The sequence below is a fragment of the Cetorhinus maximus genome, chromosome 16 (assembly GCF_964194155.1).
Source record: "Cetorhinus maximus chromosome 16, sCetMax3.hap1.1, whole genome shotgun sequence".
Classification (NCBI taxonomy): Eukaryota; Metazoa; Chordata; class Chondrichthyes; order Lamniformes; family Cetorhinidae; genus Cetorhinus; species Cetorhinus maximus.
This window is the reverse complement of record NC_135894.1, coordinates 89,883,878-89,899,052: the sequence shown is the minus strand read 5'-3', so window position 1 is coordinate 89,899,052 and position 15,175 is coordinate 89,883,878. Positions and strand designations below refer to the sequence as shown.

General features: G+C 44.7%; 1 protein-coding gene across 1 annotated transcript in view; it reads left to right on the top strand.

Annotated features, from left to right (window-relative positions):
• The window catches only part of ripk4 (receptor-interacting serine-threonine kinase 4), a 45,976-nt gene extending 42,462 nt beyond the window's left edge, over nucleotides 1–3,514 (top strand). Inside the window, exon 8 of the mRNA XM_078560328.1 lies at nucleotides 1,928–3,514. Within this exon, the coding sequence (XP_078416454.1) occupies nucleotides 1,928–3,132 (1,205 nt within the window). The 3' untranslated portion in view covers nucleotides 3,133–3,514. The remainder of the gene's footprint in view (nucleotides 1–1,927) is intronic.
• The last annotated feature ends 11,661 nt before the right edge of the window (nucleotides 3,515–15,175 follow it).

Genomic DNA, 15,175 nt, shown 5'->3' with positions numbered 1-15,175 from the left:
TTACTTTTCTCAAAGGGTCGTGAATCTGTGGAATTCACTACCTCAGAGTGCAGTGGATGTCGGGACGCTGAATAAATTTAAGGAGGAGATAGATTTTTAATTAGTAACGGGTTGAAAGGTTATGGGGAGAGGGCAGGAAATTGGAGCTCAGGCCGAAATTAGATCAGCCACGATCGTAATGAATGGCGGGGCAGGCTCGAGGGGCTGAATTGCCTACTCCTGCTCCTAGTTCTTATGTTCTAGTGAGGAGGAAAGCCTTAGATTACAGGACGATACAGATGGGCTGGTAAGATGGGCAGAGCAGTGGCAAATAGAATTCAATCCTGAGAAGCGTGAGTTGATGCATTTTGGGAGGCCTAACATGGCAAGGGAATACACAATGAATGGTAGGACCCTAGGAAGTGCAGAGGATCAGAGGGACCTTGATGTACATGTCCATAGATCCCGGAAGGCAGCAGCACAGGTAGATAAGGTAACTACGGTAACTAAGGTAACTAAGAGGCCATATGGGATACTTGCTTTTATTAGCTGAGGCATAGAATATAAGAGCAGGGAGGTTATTTTGGAGCTGTATAAAAAGCTAGTTAGGCCACAGCTGGAGTACTGTGTGCAGTTCTGGTTGCCACACTATAGGAAGGATGCGATTGCACTGGAGAGGGTGCAGAGGAGACTCACCAGGATGTTGCCTGGGCTAGAGCATTTCAGCTATGAGGAGAGACTGGATAGGCTAGGGTTGTTTTCCTTAGAGCAGAGAAGGCTAAAGGGGGACCTGATAGAGGTATGCAAAATTATGAGGGGCATAGATAGGGTAGATTGGAAGAAACTTTTCCCCTTAGTGGGAGGTGTCAATAACTAGGCGGCATAGATTTAAGGTAAGGGGCAGGAAGTTTAGAGGGGATTTGAGGAAAAACATTTTTACCCAGAGGGTGGTTGGAATTTGGAGCACACTGCCTGGAGGGGGTGGTAGAGGTAGGAATCCTCACAATGTTTAAGAAGTATTTAGATGAGCACTTGTAACATACAGGGCTAGGGGCCAAGTGCTGGAAAATGGGATTAAACTAGATAGGTGCTTGATGGCCAGCACAGACACGATGGGCCGAAGGGCCTGTTTCTGTCCTCTGTCACCCTATGACTATGTCTTTCCTGCTGCCTAACCACCAGTCCCCCAATCTTGCCATCATTTTACAGATGGCAGGAGAGGCCTAGGTCAGCCTGCCCACCCTCGCCCCAGTTCAGGCATTTAAATGGCCACTTCCTGCCCCGGTCTCTCTCTCTCAGTCAGAGAGAGGAGTTAGGGGACATGGAGGGAGAATGTCCAGCAAAGTAGCCTGCTTGGGCCTGGGGTGGGAGGGAGGGATTATCCCTTCATGGGCCTTGTCCTCCATGGCCTTTGCATACCATCCCTCGCCTCCCTTGCTTTCCCCCTCCCCACCCCCACTGCCACTCGCCAACTCCCACCAGGGGACTCCTGTCCCGGCTGTGCCGAGATCATCTTCACTGGGCATGGATGCAGTCCCAGTAGTGGCCAGCACTCCTGGTGTCTCTGCTGGGACTAGAGAGATGCCAGCCAATCAGTTGGCTGGCAGCTCTGAGGCAAGGTTTCCTCTCCGCATGGAGGCAGTAAGTCTGCCTCCAGACAATCATTGTTAACTGGCCGTGTGGAAGCAACCATTCATGCGACGGGGTGGGGGGTAGGTGAGTTCCCCACTGACTTGATGGTGGGTTGGAGAATCCTGCCACAAGTTAAACACTGCCCGGTATCACAATGTAGCTGCCTTGAATGGAATTGCTCAACTTTTCTGTGCATACACGGTCAGTGAATGGAACATTTATCCTCTTGTTATTTAAACACTTTATCTGTACGCTTTTTATTACCCTGCATGAAGTGCAAGAATTGATTGTCTTTTTCTCTCTCTTTTTCTCCCAGAACAATCAGTCTCGGATATACCAAAGAAGAAACTCTACGAAGCCATTATGTCGGGAGATGTTGCAAAGTTGATGAAGCTCCTGCAGCCACAAGATGTGGACTTGATCTTGGATGATGGCATGAGCCTCCTCCACTATGCTGTTCAGCTGGGCAACGAGGAAGCTGTCCGATTGTTGCTTTTGTACAACGCCAACCCTAACATCCCAAACAAGCGGGGCTCAACGCCACTTCACCTGGCCGCAGAGAAGAACTTGAAGGTCATTGCCGAGCTGCTTCTAGGGAAAAAGGTGAATATAAACGCCAAGGATGAAGATCAGTGGACTCCACTCCACTTCGCAGCACAGAGTGGCGAAGAAACCCTTTCAAGGTTACTGTTGGACAGGAATGCTTCGACAAACGAGGTGGACTTTGAAGGCCGGACAGCACTGCATGTCGCATGCCAACACAGCCACGAAAACGTAGTCCGTGTTCTTTTGAGCCGAGGAGCTAATGCTCTAGCCAAAGGGAAGGATAACTGGACACCTTTACATTTTGCTGCATGGCAGGGCCATCACACCATCACAAAGCTTCTTATCAAGCAGGCTGGGGCTAGCGGGGATGTGCTGACAGCTGATGGAAGAACGCCACTGCATCTAGCAGCCCAGAGGGGGCACTACAGAGCAGCTCGTATCCTTTTGGAATTCAAGAGCACGGTGAACAGGAAGACCTCGAGCCAGCAGACGCCGCTTCACCTGGCCGCTGAAGCTGGGCACACTAGCACCTCCAGGCTCCTCATCAAGCACGGCGTGGATATCAACGCACAGACGGGGGAAAGCTGGACCTCTCTTCACCTCGCCTCTAGCCGTGGCCATCTGCAGACTCTGAAAATGTTGATCGAAGAGCGTGCCAATGCTGAGACCAGGGATTCCCTTCAGAGAACAGCCCTCCACCTCGCTGCAGGTAAAGGGCACAGTGAAGTGGTAAGGGAGCTTCTCGGCAGCGCAGATGATATCAACATCGCAGATGACGAAGGGCTCACACCTCTGCATTTGGCAGCAAAGTGCGGACATCTGAAATGCGTTGAGATCCTCCTTGCTCATGGCGCTGATGTTAATTTGCACGACAAAAAATTTCAGACTCCGTTGAGCCTGGCTCAAGAAACTGGCAACAGCTTAGTCATTGATGCCCTTCAGCACCTGACAGACTCGGACACAGAAATTTTGTAAGGTGGCGAAAACTGAGATTGTTGACAACGAGAAAAAAACCTCGAAGCAGGCTGAATTATTGCACAAGATTTCTTGAGGCGGAGAATTGCTGGAATTAAGGCTTTGTTTGTTTGGTTTTCTTGGTTTTTTTTTTAATCCTCTATTTAATGGAACTGCCTATTTTAATGGGTGTGGACAGAAATTACCCAAGGAATTTCCATCAATGTCTTGAACTTGTGTAGGAGGTGTTTCCTACTTGTATTTCAAAGCTTCGAAATGTAGAGTGTGCCTCAGCATTGCTAAACCCCTCTACGTTTAATCATTAAATACCTGTTGCTCATGATAACTGCTTCAAAGACAATATTACATGGTAGAATCACTTTAAAATAAAACCCACTTTCAAAACTCTAATGAGCAATTGCTTGGCTATACCACTGTGTTTCATGATTTGTGCCATAAGAAACGTTACCTTCATGCCAGACAACAAAACTTGTCAGATTCATTTTGTGTTTGATTTGCCTTCAGTGGAAAAAAAAATCCATTGTAGACTTGATGGAACGAATGACCTCCTCCTGCTCTACACTATTCTATGACTATGAATAAATGAGGAGGTTGAAACCAACCCTTTGAAGCAAAAGTGCAAAACAACGTTTGATTGGTAACCTCCCACATGCTGTGTAGCAGAGAGGCATTGAGGGATGTCATCCCTCCATTATCTCACACTTACTCTAGAGTTGTTATTTCTTAGCTGTAGCATTGTTGTGCTTGACCCAGCTATGCGGGAACTTGCTTTACTGAGTCTAAATGCAATTTGATTAAGTTTTATCTCCTTATACCGTAAGGAAATTACTTACGTGCATGTGAGAAGCGATTTATATTCCATGGACCAATTCTTATGTAACAAGCAAGTTTATTGTATCTACAGGCCTTCAGTTATGAAACCTACATTATTGCCAAGGGGTCATGAATTCAAATGTCATATTTGCCAGTACTGCATTGCTGACCTTGATGGCTATGTACAATTCAATTTCAATCTTTGCCTTTTAATGACATTTGGCATTTTTGCTTGCAAGTATTGCAATTTTATATTTCATAAGTGTTAGGAAGGGAATGATATCTAAGCAGGGGCCCTGTGCAGATTTTGGCAATACCACTACCCGAGTAAAGTAGGTAGCTTGCGTTTTTCTTGGCACACCGTTAGAGTACAGATACCCCTTTAAAAGAAACCTTTTCTAAAAATTGTATGAGGCAAAAAGCTCCCCGTTTTTATTTTGCATTAATGGCTCTTTAAGAGTATCTATCAGGTAGAGCAATGGGGTTGGTACAATTGGTCCCCTTAACTCAAGGAATGGGGAGAAAGCAGACTAGGTTGTCTTGGCTGAGCCTTTCTGTGTGACCCTCACTAGGAAGTGTGGATGGACATTGAGTGGCGCTGAGTGAGGACAGGATTAGCCTTGGATATGACACCCTCAACAGACACACATTTTTCAGTCCCAGGCTTTACACATAATGACTACTTGGAATGCTACGTGCCCTGTGGAACTGTAACCCAGTCACAGCATTAAGGATAAAATTATGTGGAAGAAGGAAATGCCTCATTAAAAATGATTAGTGTTCTGCAAAAATTGAGGATATAAGAGATTGCACTTGCATCACCTCAGACTTCCCAGTGGCCAGTGTGGCACAATGAATGTAAAAGTTTCAAATGCATACACAAACTTTGCCGAATCTCCAACAGTAGCTCCAGACACAGCAGGGGCCGGAAAACCCCAGCCATAGTTTTCCTCTGAGCTGGAAATTTATAGACACCTGCCAATTTGTAAATATTTCTCATCAGCAATTAACCTGTGGAATGTTTACACCAATCTGACTTTGTTGCCTTAAAGGCACAAGCCCCCTCCCACCCCACAAAAACCCCACGGGTAAATACTGCCCCTCCTTAGCAGCAGAGTAAGATGGTGTAGATCACATGGTGTAATGCTGGTCTCTTTAAACAATTGCCCTGCTCTGCAATCAATATTAAGAAGTTGGCCTGTTCCAAAACCCTGCTGAAAAGACATCACTGCCTTTTTAATGGTGAACTTCAGAATATTTCGATATGAGTGATAATTAAAAGTATTATGTATTAGCATGAGCAAATGAGAAGGGGATCTCCTTTGGTCCCGGCCGCTGGTCATCTCTTTGGCTGGCACTTGTTTTCGAAAACTCTTGCTGTAGGCATCAAACACAGTAAGTGAAGTACTGAATATGCCCTATTTCTCATTTACCAGTGTTGATGGAGATTAGCTGGTTAGGAAGGGTCCTTTGTTGAGGTGTAAATAGTAATTCAACACGTCAATGTATGGGCCATCATGTTTAGCGTTTTAATGTGTCTCAGGTGGTAGTGTTGATTTTCCTTTTTAAGTTTTCACTTATCTAAATTGCTGTGCGATTATTGGAAATATGTACGCTTTAGTACATCTCATAAGTAGCAATGTTTGCTTTGTACTATCATAGATTACTGAATCTCATTGTAACTAACATTGTTATATCACTAATAAAAAAAACAACGTTCTTGTTGTCCATATTTAAGTATTGTGGTTTTTTTTTTCCCTCCCCCACCACCTGTTTGCCACCAGGTCACTGCAATGATACTTTGTGCCATAGTGGGTGAAGCCAAAAGGGAAGCTACCAGTCTTGATGAACGGTCACAACCTGAAATGCTAACTCTGTTTCTTCACAGATGCTGCTATCCCTGCTGAGTTTTTCCAGCACTTTCTGGTTTTACTTAGGATTCCCAGCATCTCCAGTATTTTGCTTAGGGGCACTACCAGGTTGGATCTGTCTTGGGTTAGCATTTCACCCAGGCTTCCATTTGGAGGGTGGTGGGGAGGAGGGGGGGTTGTGCGGGCAGGAGGGAGACACTGCAGCTGGCCACAGTTCCAGCAGGTGAGGGAAAGAGGAAATATGGGTGGAGATTCCCACTTCTGATCACGTGTTCTCAGTTGAAGCCAAGGTCAAGCTTGGCTAAGGTGGCCTCCAAGCTCAAAAGAGCTGCCTGACTTTCATTGTCTTGGCACTTACTTGAAGAAAGACCACTAAGCATGCTACATTTGGAGCTATATAAACCTGATGGCTTTAAGGAATAAAGTTTGGTTGGTGAAATATAATTGGCTGCGTTTGCAAGAGACATCATCAAAGCTGCCTAACCTGGAAGTGACATCATCTGAGCATCGCCCACCCACCCCAACTCATTTCTTAATAAACAGGAATTGGTTACACAATGTCATTATTCATTTCAAATATAATTCTTAGGATTAATTTGCAACTTAATTATTTCCATAGTTAATTATCTTTTGTTCCATCAAAGCCTCTAGACCAGCTGCCTTTAATTCAACTAAGTCTCTCACACACACAGAGACACATATAGACACAGATACCACTATTTTCCAAAAAATTCCAATAACATTATTATATCTCCCTGACAGGGAATGATCAGGAAAAGTACAAGTAATGGCTGGCAGTGGTTTTAATGAGAAGGTGTAGGAGGGTGGGGTTTAAAAGAGTGTGACACAGCTGATGTCAGTTTTTTTCAATTGCTTCCATCCAACATCCTCCCACTTCCAATAAAAGATGGATCCACCTCAGAATGAATGAATCTTGCTCCCATTCATATCGGATGGGCAGCCTTGAGGAAATTTGCCCACATTAACGAGGGGCAGATGATTCTTGGCGAGAGAGCAGTGGCTGCTCTACTTGATGTGAATGAATGTGTTAATGGTGAAGTGTATTCTATAGCATTGTCATGTCATGGTATAACTGGAAGGATGTGCAACTTCCCACTGCCTCAGTCACCCTTAATAACAAGATAGAAAGCAGAAGCCTTCTGCAAAACATTGTCTTAGCCTGTCCCGTCCCCTTATGTGAGATAATGAAGTTCCACTCCAGTGACTTCGTTATGGGAATGGTAAATTGTGGGAAATGAGGTCACTGGAGAAGAATGTTCCATTACATCAGCTAATGGGGGAGTTCCAGATGTACAAAAACACTAGGATATAGCTCTCCTTCAGTTTGACAGCATCAAGTAAGATGACTGAGGTAAATCTAGAGGGGTTTCTTTTTTTAAAAGGAACATTTTCACTCAGTGCACTATTGTGATTTTGGATAGCAAATCTTCCTGCAAGCCATGAATAAAGGAAGCCATGTATTTGTAAAGTGGCTGTTGCATATCTCAAAGCACTTCACATATCGATTGTGTGGGTAGTTATTTCGCCACAGCTAGATCCCATGCATAACAATGCAATCAATGGTCATTAAGTTTTTGGTGACATATAACCAGCGCACTGGAAGGAACTCCTTGCTGCTTCTGTGAGAGAGTGCAATGGGATCTTTGCCCAAACAGATAGACAGGGTCCCTGTTTAATGCCTTGTCTGAAGATCAGCGCCGCTGTCAATGCAGCACTTGCTCGCTGTTGCGCTGAAATATCAGCCCAGCTTGTGCACTGAAGTCCTTCAAATGGGGTTTGAACCCACACCCCTCTGATGCAAATGAGAGTGCTGAGCCAAGTTGGCACTTGTGTGTAGAAACTCATGAAAATGTGTCACTGCTATCCTGTTATAACAAAGTTAGGCTGGTGCACCTTTTGCATTTGAATGAATAACGGAGTTAAAATTCCCAAAATATTCAGACTATAAGGTTTGTAAATGATTAATATGATTGTAATGGCTTAAACATGTTACCTTTATTTCCAGGGCAAAGGTCCAAGGTACCTTAACCGTTCGGGTGTCCCGAGTCTTGGATTAGTCATTGGCTGCAGTAGGCTTTGTTTACTGCCTGACCCCTTGTGACGCAAATTGTGATTCAAACTAAAGTGCATAAGAACGTAAGAAATAGGAGCAGGAGTAGGCCATTCAGCCCCCTCAAGGCTACCCCGCCATTCAATAAGATCATGGCTGATCTGACCCAGGCCTCAACTCCTCTCCCGTGCCAGCTCCTCATAGCCCTCAACTCCCTGATATTTCAAAAAATTTATCTACCTCCTCTTTAAATACTTTCAGTGATCTAGCCTCCACAACTGAGGTAGAGAATTCCAGACATTCACCACCCTCCAAGAGAAGAAATTCCTTCACATTTCAGTTTTAACTATGCCCCTTAGTTTGAGATTTCCCCCACTGGTGGAAACATCTTCTCAATATCTACCCTGTCAAGCCCCCTCAGAATCTTGTAAGCTTCAATAAGATCACCCCTCACTCTTCTAAATTCTACTGAACAAAGTCCTGACCTGTTTAGCCATTCTTGATAAGTCAACCCTTTCATCCCAGGAATCAGCACAGTGACTCTCTTTTGAACTGCCTCCAATGCCAGTATATCCTTTCTTAAATACGGAGACCAAAACTGTACACTACTCCAGGTGCAGTCTCACCAACACCCTGTACAGTTGCAACAAGACTTCTCTATTTTTAAACTCCAACCCCCTAGCAATATACGCCAAAATCCCATTTGCCTTCTTAATTACTTGCTGCACCTACATGCTAACTTTTTGTGTTTCATGCACAAGAACACCCAAATCCTTCCGTGCTGCACTTTTTTGGAGTCTCTCTCCATTTAAACAAAAGTCTGCCTTTTGATTCTTCCTGCCAAAATGCATGATCTCACACTTTCCCACATTAAACTCCATCTGCCAAGTTTTTGCCCACTCACTCAACCTGTCTATATACCCTTGCAGATTCCTTATGTCCTCATCACAACATGCTTTCCCACCTATTTTTGTATCATCAGCAAATTTGGATACATTACACTCTGTCCCCTCCTCCGAGTCATTAATATAGATAGTAAATAATTGAGGCCCTAGGACTGATCCTTGTGGCACTCCACTAGTTACGTCTCTCCAACCTCTCCTCTGTCTTCTGTGTGTTAACCAATCCTCAATCCATTACCCCCAATACCGTGAGCTCTTATCTTGTGCAATAACCTTCTATGTGGCACCTTATCGAATGCCTTCTAGAAACCCAAATACATTACATCTACCAGTTCCCCTTTATCAACTCTGCTTGTTATATCCTCAAAGAACTCGAACATGATTTCCCTTTCACAAAACCATGTTGACTCTGTTTGATTGCGTTAAGCTTTTCTAAATGTCCTGCTATTTCTTCCTTAATAATGGACTCTAGCGTTTTCCCAATGACAGATGTTAGGCTGACTGGCCTATAATTTCCTGCTTTTTGTCTCCCTTCCTTCTTGAACAGGGGCATCACATTAGCAGTTTTCCAATCTGTTGGGACCCTCCCGGAATCCAGTGAGTTCTGGAATATTTCGACCAATGCCTCCACTATCTCGGCAGCCATTTTCTTTAAAACCCTTGGATACAGGCCATCAGGTCCTGGCGACTTGCCTGCCTTCAGTCCCATTAGTTTGTCAAATACTTTGCCCCTCGTGATAAAAACTGTTACAAAATCATCAGATAAGCTCCTTGTTTATCTGATACCTTTCGAATGTTTATAGTGTCCTCCACCATGAAGACTGATGCAAAATATTGATTTAAATTACCTGCCATTTCCCTGTTATCAATTCTCCAGTCGCATCCTCCAAGGGTCCCACACTCACTTTAGCTACTCTCTTTTTATATACCTGTGAAGCTCTTGCTGTTTGTTTTTATATTTCTTGCCAATTTACTTTCATGACCAATTTTCTCCTCTTTCATTAGCTTTTTAGTGATCTGCTGCTGGTTCCTAAAAAAATTCCCAATCCTCTGGTCTATCACTAGTTTTTGCTTCAGTTCTGCCGAAGGGCCGTGAAGGCTCGAAACGTTAACTGATTTCTTCTCCACCGATGCTGCCAGACCTGCTGAGTTTTTCCAGGTAATTCTGTTTTTGTTTTGGATTTCCAGCATCCGCAGTAGCTTTTAGCTTTTTGTTTTTATCACTAGTTTTTGCCGTTTTTTATGCCTTAGTTTTTGATTGGATACTCTCCTTGACCACCTTCGTTAACCATGGGTGGTTCATCCTTCTCATCAAGTCCTTCTTTTTGACCGGGATAAATTTTTGCGGAGCATTATGGAGCATTCGCCTAAATGTCTGCCATTGATCATTCACTGACCTTCCCCTTAGCCCATTTTCCCAGCCTACTTCAGACAACTCTTTCTTTATACCTCTGTAATTGCCCTTATTTAAGTTGAAGACACTGGTTTGAGATCCAAGTTGCTCGTCCTCAAACTGAATTTGAAATTCTCCCATATTGTGATCGCTACCCCTTAGAGGATCCTTAACTATGAGATCTCTTATTAATCCTCCCTCGTTACACATTGCTAGATCTAAAATAGTCTGCTCTTGGCTAGGTTCTGCAATGTATTGCTCTAAGAAACAATCCCTGATGCACTCTACAAATTCATCTTCCATGTTACCTCTACCAATCTGATTTGTCCAGTTAATATGCAGATTAAAATCACCCATGACAATTGTAGAGCCCTTCTTACACGCCTCCATTATTTCTCGACTTATACTTTGTCCTATTGAGGCAACTCTTCAGGGGCCTATAGACGACTCCTACTTGTGATTTCTTCCCCTTGCTATTCCTTATTTCCACCTAAACTGATTCCACATCATGGTCTATTGCACCTATATCACTATTCACCACTACACTGATACCTTCCTTTATTAACAAAGCTACCCCACCTCCTTTTCCTTATTGACTATTTTTCCAGAATGTTGAACACCTCTGAAAATTGAGTTCCCAGTCTTGGTCACTCTGCCACCATGTCTCTGTAATAACTATCAAGTCATATCCCTTTATTTCTATTTGCGCTGTCAACTCACCTATCTTGTTACAAGACATTGAGTAGTTTATTAAAACACTTAGATTTCATTCGGTTTACAGCTCTGTGTCCATAAGACCATAACACATAGGAGCAGAAATTAGGCCATTCAGCCCATCGAGTCTGGTCCGCCATTCAATCATGGCTGATAAGTGTACCTTAAAAACAATCCCTTTACCTTTATTGAGATACTAGGGTTAAGGGTTAAAGTCCACAGTGGAGGACACCAACAATGTTTAGACGGTAAGGCAAATCACGATTGAGAGCAAGTGAACCAGAACTCAGGTGTGGAATACAGTAACACAGGTATGCCATTCAGTCCCTTAAGCCAGCTCCACCAAACAGAGCTGTGCTCTGCAGTGTCAGCATAACTTCAGGAGATTTGAACTCAAGTGCTTTGCAATACAACTTTAACTCTGAAGAAGAGTCATTCGGACTCTGAAACGTTAACTCTGTTTCTCTCTCCGCAGATGCTGCCGGACCTGCTGCTTTTATTGACGTTTTCCGTTGTTGGGCAGAATGTTTTGTGCCCGCTGGCATCGGGCGTCATGGCGGACGTGAGCAGACAATATGGCGGGAAGGCCAAAAATCGGTTTCACGCTGTCATGAAACCAGTTTGCAATTACCATCACTGAATCCCCCACTATCAACACCCTGAGGGTTACCATTGACCAGGAACTGAACTGGACTAGCCATATCATTACTGTGGCTACAAGAGCAGGTCAGAGGCTAGGAATCGTGTAACGAGTTACTTACCTTCTGACTTCCCAAAGCCTGTCCACCATCTACAAGGCACAAGTCAGGAGTGTGATGGAATACCCTCCACTTGCCTGGATGAGTGCAAGTTCCACAACACTGAAGAAGCAGCCCGCTGGATTGGCACCCCTTCCACAAACTTTCACTCTCTCCACAACCGACACACCGTAGCAGCAATGTGTACCATCGACAAGATGCACTGCAGGAATTCACCAAGGCTCCTTCGACAACACCTTCCAAACCCACGACCACTACAGATAGATAGATGGGAACACCACCACCTGGAGGTTCCCTTCCAAGTAACTCACCATCCTGACTTGGAAATATATTGCCGTTCTGTCACTGGGTCAAAACCCTGGAACTCCCTTCCTAACGGCACTGCGGGTGTACCTACACCACATAGAGTGCAGCGGTTCAAGAAGGCAGCTCACCACCACCTTCTCAAGGGCAACTAGGGATGGGCAATAAATGCCCACATCCCATGAATGAATAAAAAAAAATTGTCCACTCCACCCTTCAATGGCGGGCCGCGTTCCCTGCCCTAGCACATCGGGAACTTCGTTGTAATACATCTGCATATCATTATAAGTCAGCTTGCTGGAATCATTCCCCTGGGCTGGATCATCTGAGCGTATTAGTGTGATTGCACGCCAACATGTTTCATAACTGAACATAAGCGACATCCACCTGGACTGGACGAGCTGGACTTTGCTCAGGACTTTGTGCTTTGTTTGCCTGCCTTGCTTCGAAAAACACTCACAGTCATCAGCGCCAGGCTTCGGAGGCAGCACCACATCACTTGTAGGGGGGTTCACTGGCAGGTCTCAACTTACGAGACCAGCCGTAAGCTTTACATCGATGACTGTTTTGGTGCCGCTTCATGCTCTTGTTTGGACCTGGAAAAATTGATCAATTTTGCTTCCAATTTCCACCCCTCCATCACCTTCACATAGCCCATCTCTGACACTTCCCTTCCCTTTCTTGACCTCTCTGTCTCAATTTCTGATGATAGATTGTCCACCAATATTCACTACAAGCTCAACGACTCCCTCAGCTACCTCGACTACAACTCCTCACACCCCGTTTCCTGTAAGGACTCCATCCCATTCTCTCAGTTCCTTCGCCTCTGTCGCATCTGTTCTGATAATGCCACTTTCCAAAACAGCGCTTCTGACATGTCTTCCTTCTTCCTCAACTGAGGTTTCCCACCCACTGTGGTTGACAGGGCCCTCAACCGTGTCTGACCCATCTCCCATGCCTCTACCCTCATACCTTCCTTTCCATCCCAGAACCATGGTAGGATTCCCCTTGTCCTCACTTTTCACCCCACCAGCCTCCACATTCAAAGGATCATCCTCCGCCATTTCCGCCAACTCCAGCATGACGCCACCACCAAACACATCTTCCCTTCACCCCACCGGTGGCATTCCGTAGGCACCATTCCCTCCGGGACACCCTGGTCCACTCCTCCATCACCCCCAACACCTCAACCCCCTCCCACGGCACCTTCCCATGCAATCGCAGAAGGTCCAGCACCTGCCCCTTTACCTCCTCCCTCCTCACCGTCCAAGGGCCCAAACACTCCTTTCAGGTGAAGCAGCGCTTCAATTTAGTCTACTGCATTCGTTGCTCCCAATGTGGTCTCCTCTATATTGGAGAGGTCAAACCCAGACTGGGTGACTGCTTTGTGGAACACATAGAGTCTGTCTGCAAACATTACCCAGACCTCCATGTCGCTTGCCATTTCAACACTCTGCCCTGCTCTCATACCCACATGTCCATCCTTGGCCTGCTGCAATGTTCCAGCGAAGCTCAACGCAAACTGGAGGAGCAGCACCTCATCTTCCGACTAGGCACTTTACAGCCTTCTGGACTTAACATTGAGTTCAACAGCTTCAGGCCATGAGCTCTCTCCTCCATCCCCACCCCCTTTTTTATCCCCTTTTTTCAATGTTGATTTTAATTTTTTAATTTTTATTTTTGCTTTTACCACTATCAGTAACACCCCTTTGTCCTTTTGTCCATGACATCTCTGGCAATCCCTCCTTTGCCTCCACCTATCACTGGCCCTCTATCCAGCTTCACCCGCGCCACCCCCCCCCTTAAACAGCATAAATTTCATCACATTTTTACTTCTCTTTAGCTCTGAAGAGTCACATGGACTCGAAACGTTAACTCTTGTTTTTTCTCTCTCCACAGATGCTGTTAGACCTGCTGAGTTTTTCCAGCATTTGTTGTTTTTGTTCCAGTAGCATTCCGCAATATTTTGCTTTGCACTTTACATAGGGCGCCCAGCGTGAGGAAGCGGCGAGGTGATGGCGTGGCGGGCGAATTGGAGACCAGAACGACTCTTGAGCTTGCTACAATTCTATAGAGTCGATATCTCTGTCTTGTAGGGACAAACCTAACTCCAGATCTAATGGATTAAGAAATGCAGGAAGCCCCAAGAATTTTGTCTGTTAATGGGCGGGGAGAGGATAACTTTTCTCCTTTCTCCTTGCCTCTCGGTTGTCCGCAACATGATGCGTTTTCGAGGGAGTGTTTTAAACATTTTGAGTGCTGCGATTTTCAGTAATAAACACGATGCAGGCTTTCAAGTACATTTAAATCAAAAGAAAAGATAATGTTTATTCACACAGCACCTCAAAACATCCACACACACACACACACACAAGGCCTGGATGGGTTTGGGTCTCCAGCTGGAGTCGTGGCCAAGTTTTGTAGAGGGGAAGCTTTGAGGGTTAAAACAAATTAGTGTTTCCTGGGAATGGATGATTAATGAGGCGGGACAGGGATGATACGGTGTGAAAAGCTGCCATTGCGGCCAGCTGGTAAATTGTTCTTTTTCCTGATTGCTCCCGTACTTAGTGCAAACCTGGGACGATTCCACCCTTTATTCCAGATCACCAGTATCTGCAGTATCTTACTTCCAATTTAATTTAGGATGCTATTTGCTGTTGAAAGCATGCCACGCAATGTGATATTGTGGCGATTAAGATATGATTTAGCCTCATCCTATGAAACTTGCAATTGATTTTGTGCTTATTTAAGAACGCCTTTTAGGAAATTTGGTAGGAAAATTGTAGGTTTGGCATAAAGGATAATTACTTATAAGTTATTCTAAAGAATATTCGTAGTATGATTCAGGATTATTCAGGGAATTTAATGTTGCCTATGTTTCCTTGGTAGGTTCTCGTAAATCGATGACCCATGAAGAAGTTAGCATTTTACAGTAATGATCGTAAGCCTGAGGAATGCAAACTGGTATTAGCTCAAGGGCCAAGCATGACTGGTGTTAAAATGATGTAATTGCTTCAATTATTATTTAATTTGCAACCCTGTTTACCATTGTGTTGCAGTGACCTCCAGGACATTTCATTGTGTAATAGCACCTCTGACAATGTTTGGCCCTTGTTGTTATGCATTAAATGCAAATGATGTTGTTTCAAAGAATTGTTGAGAAACTAAGTTGTGAACTATAGTGTCCGATAACCTTCAATGGGATGAAAGTTACTGTT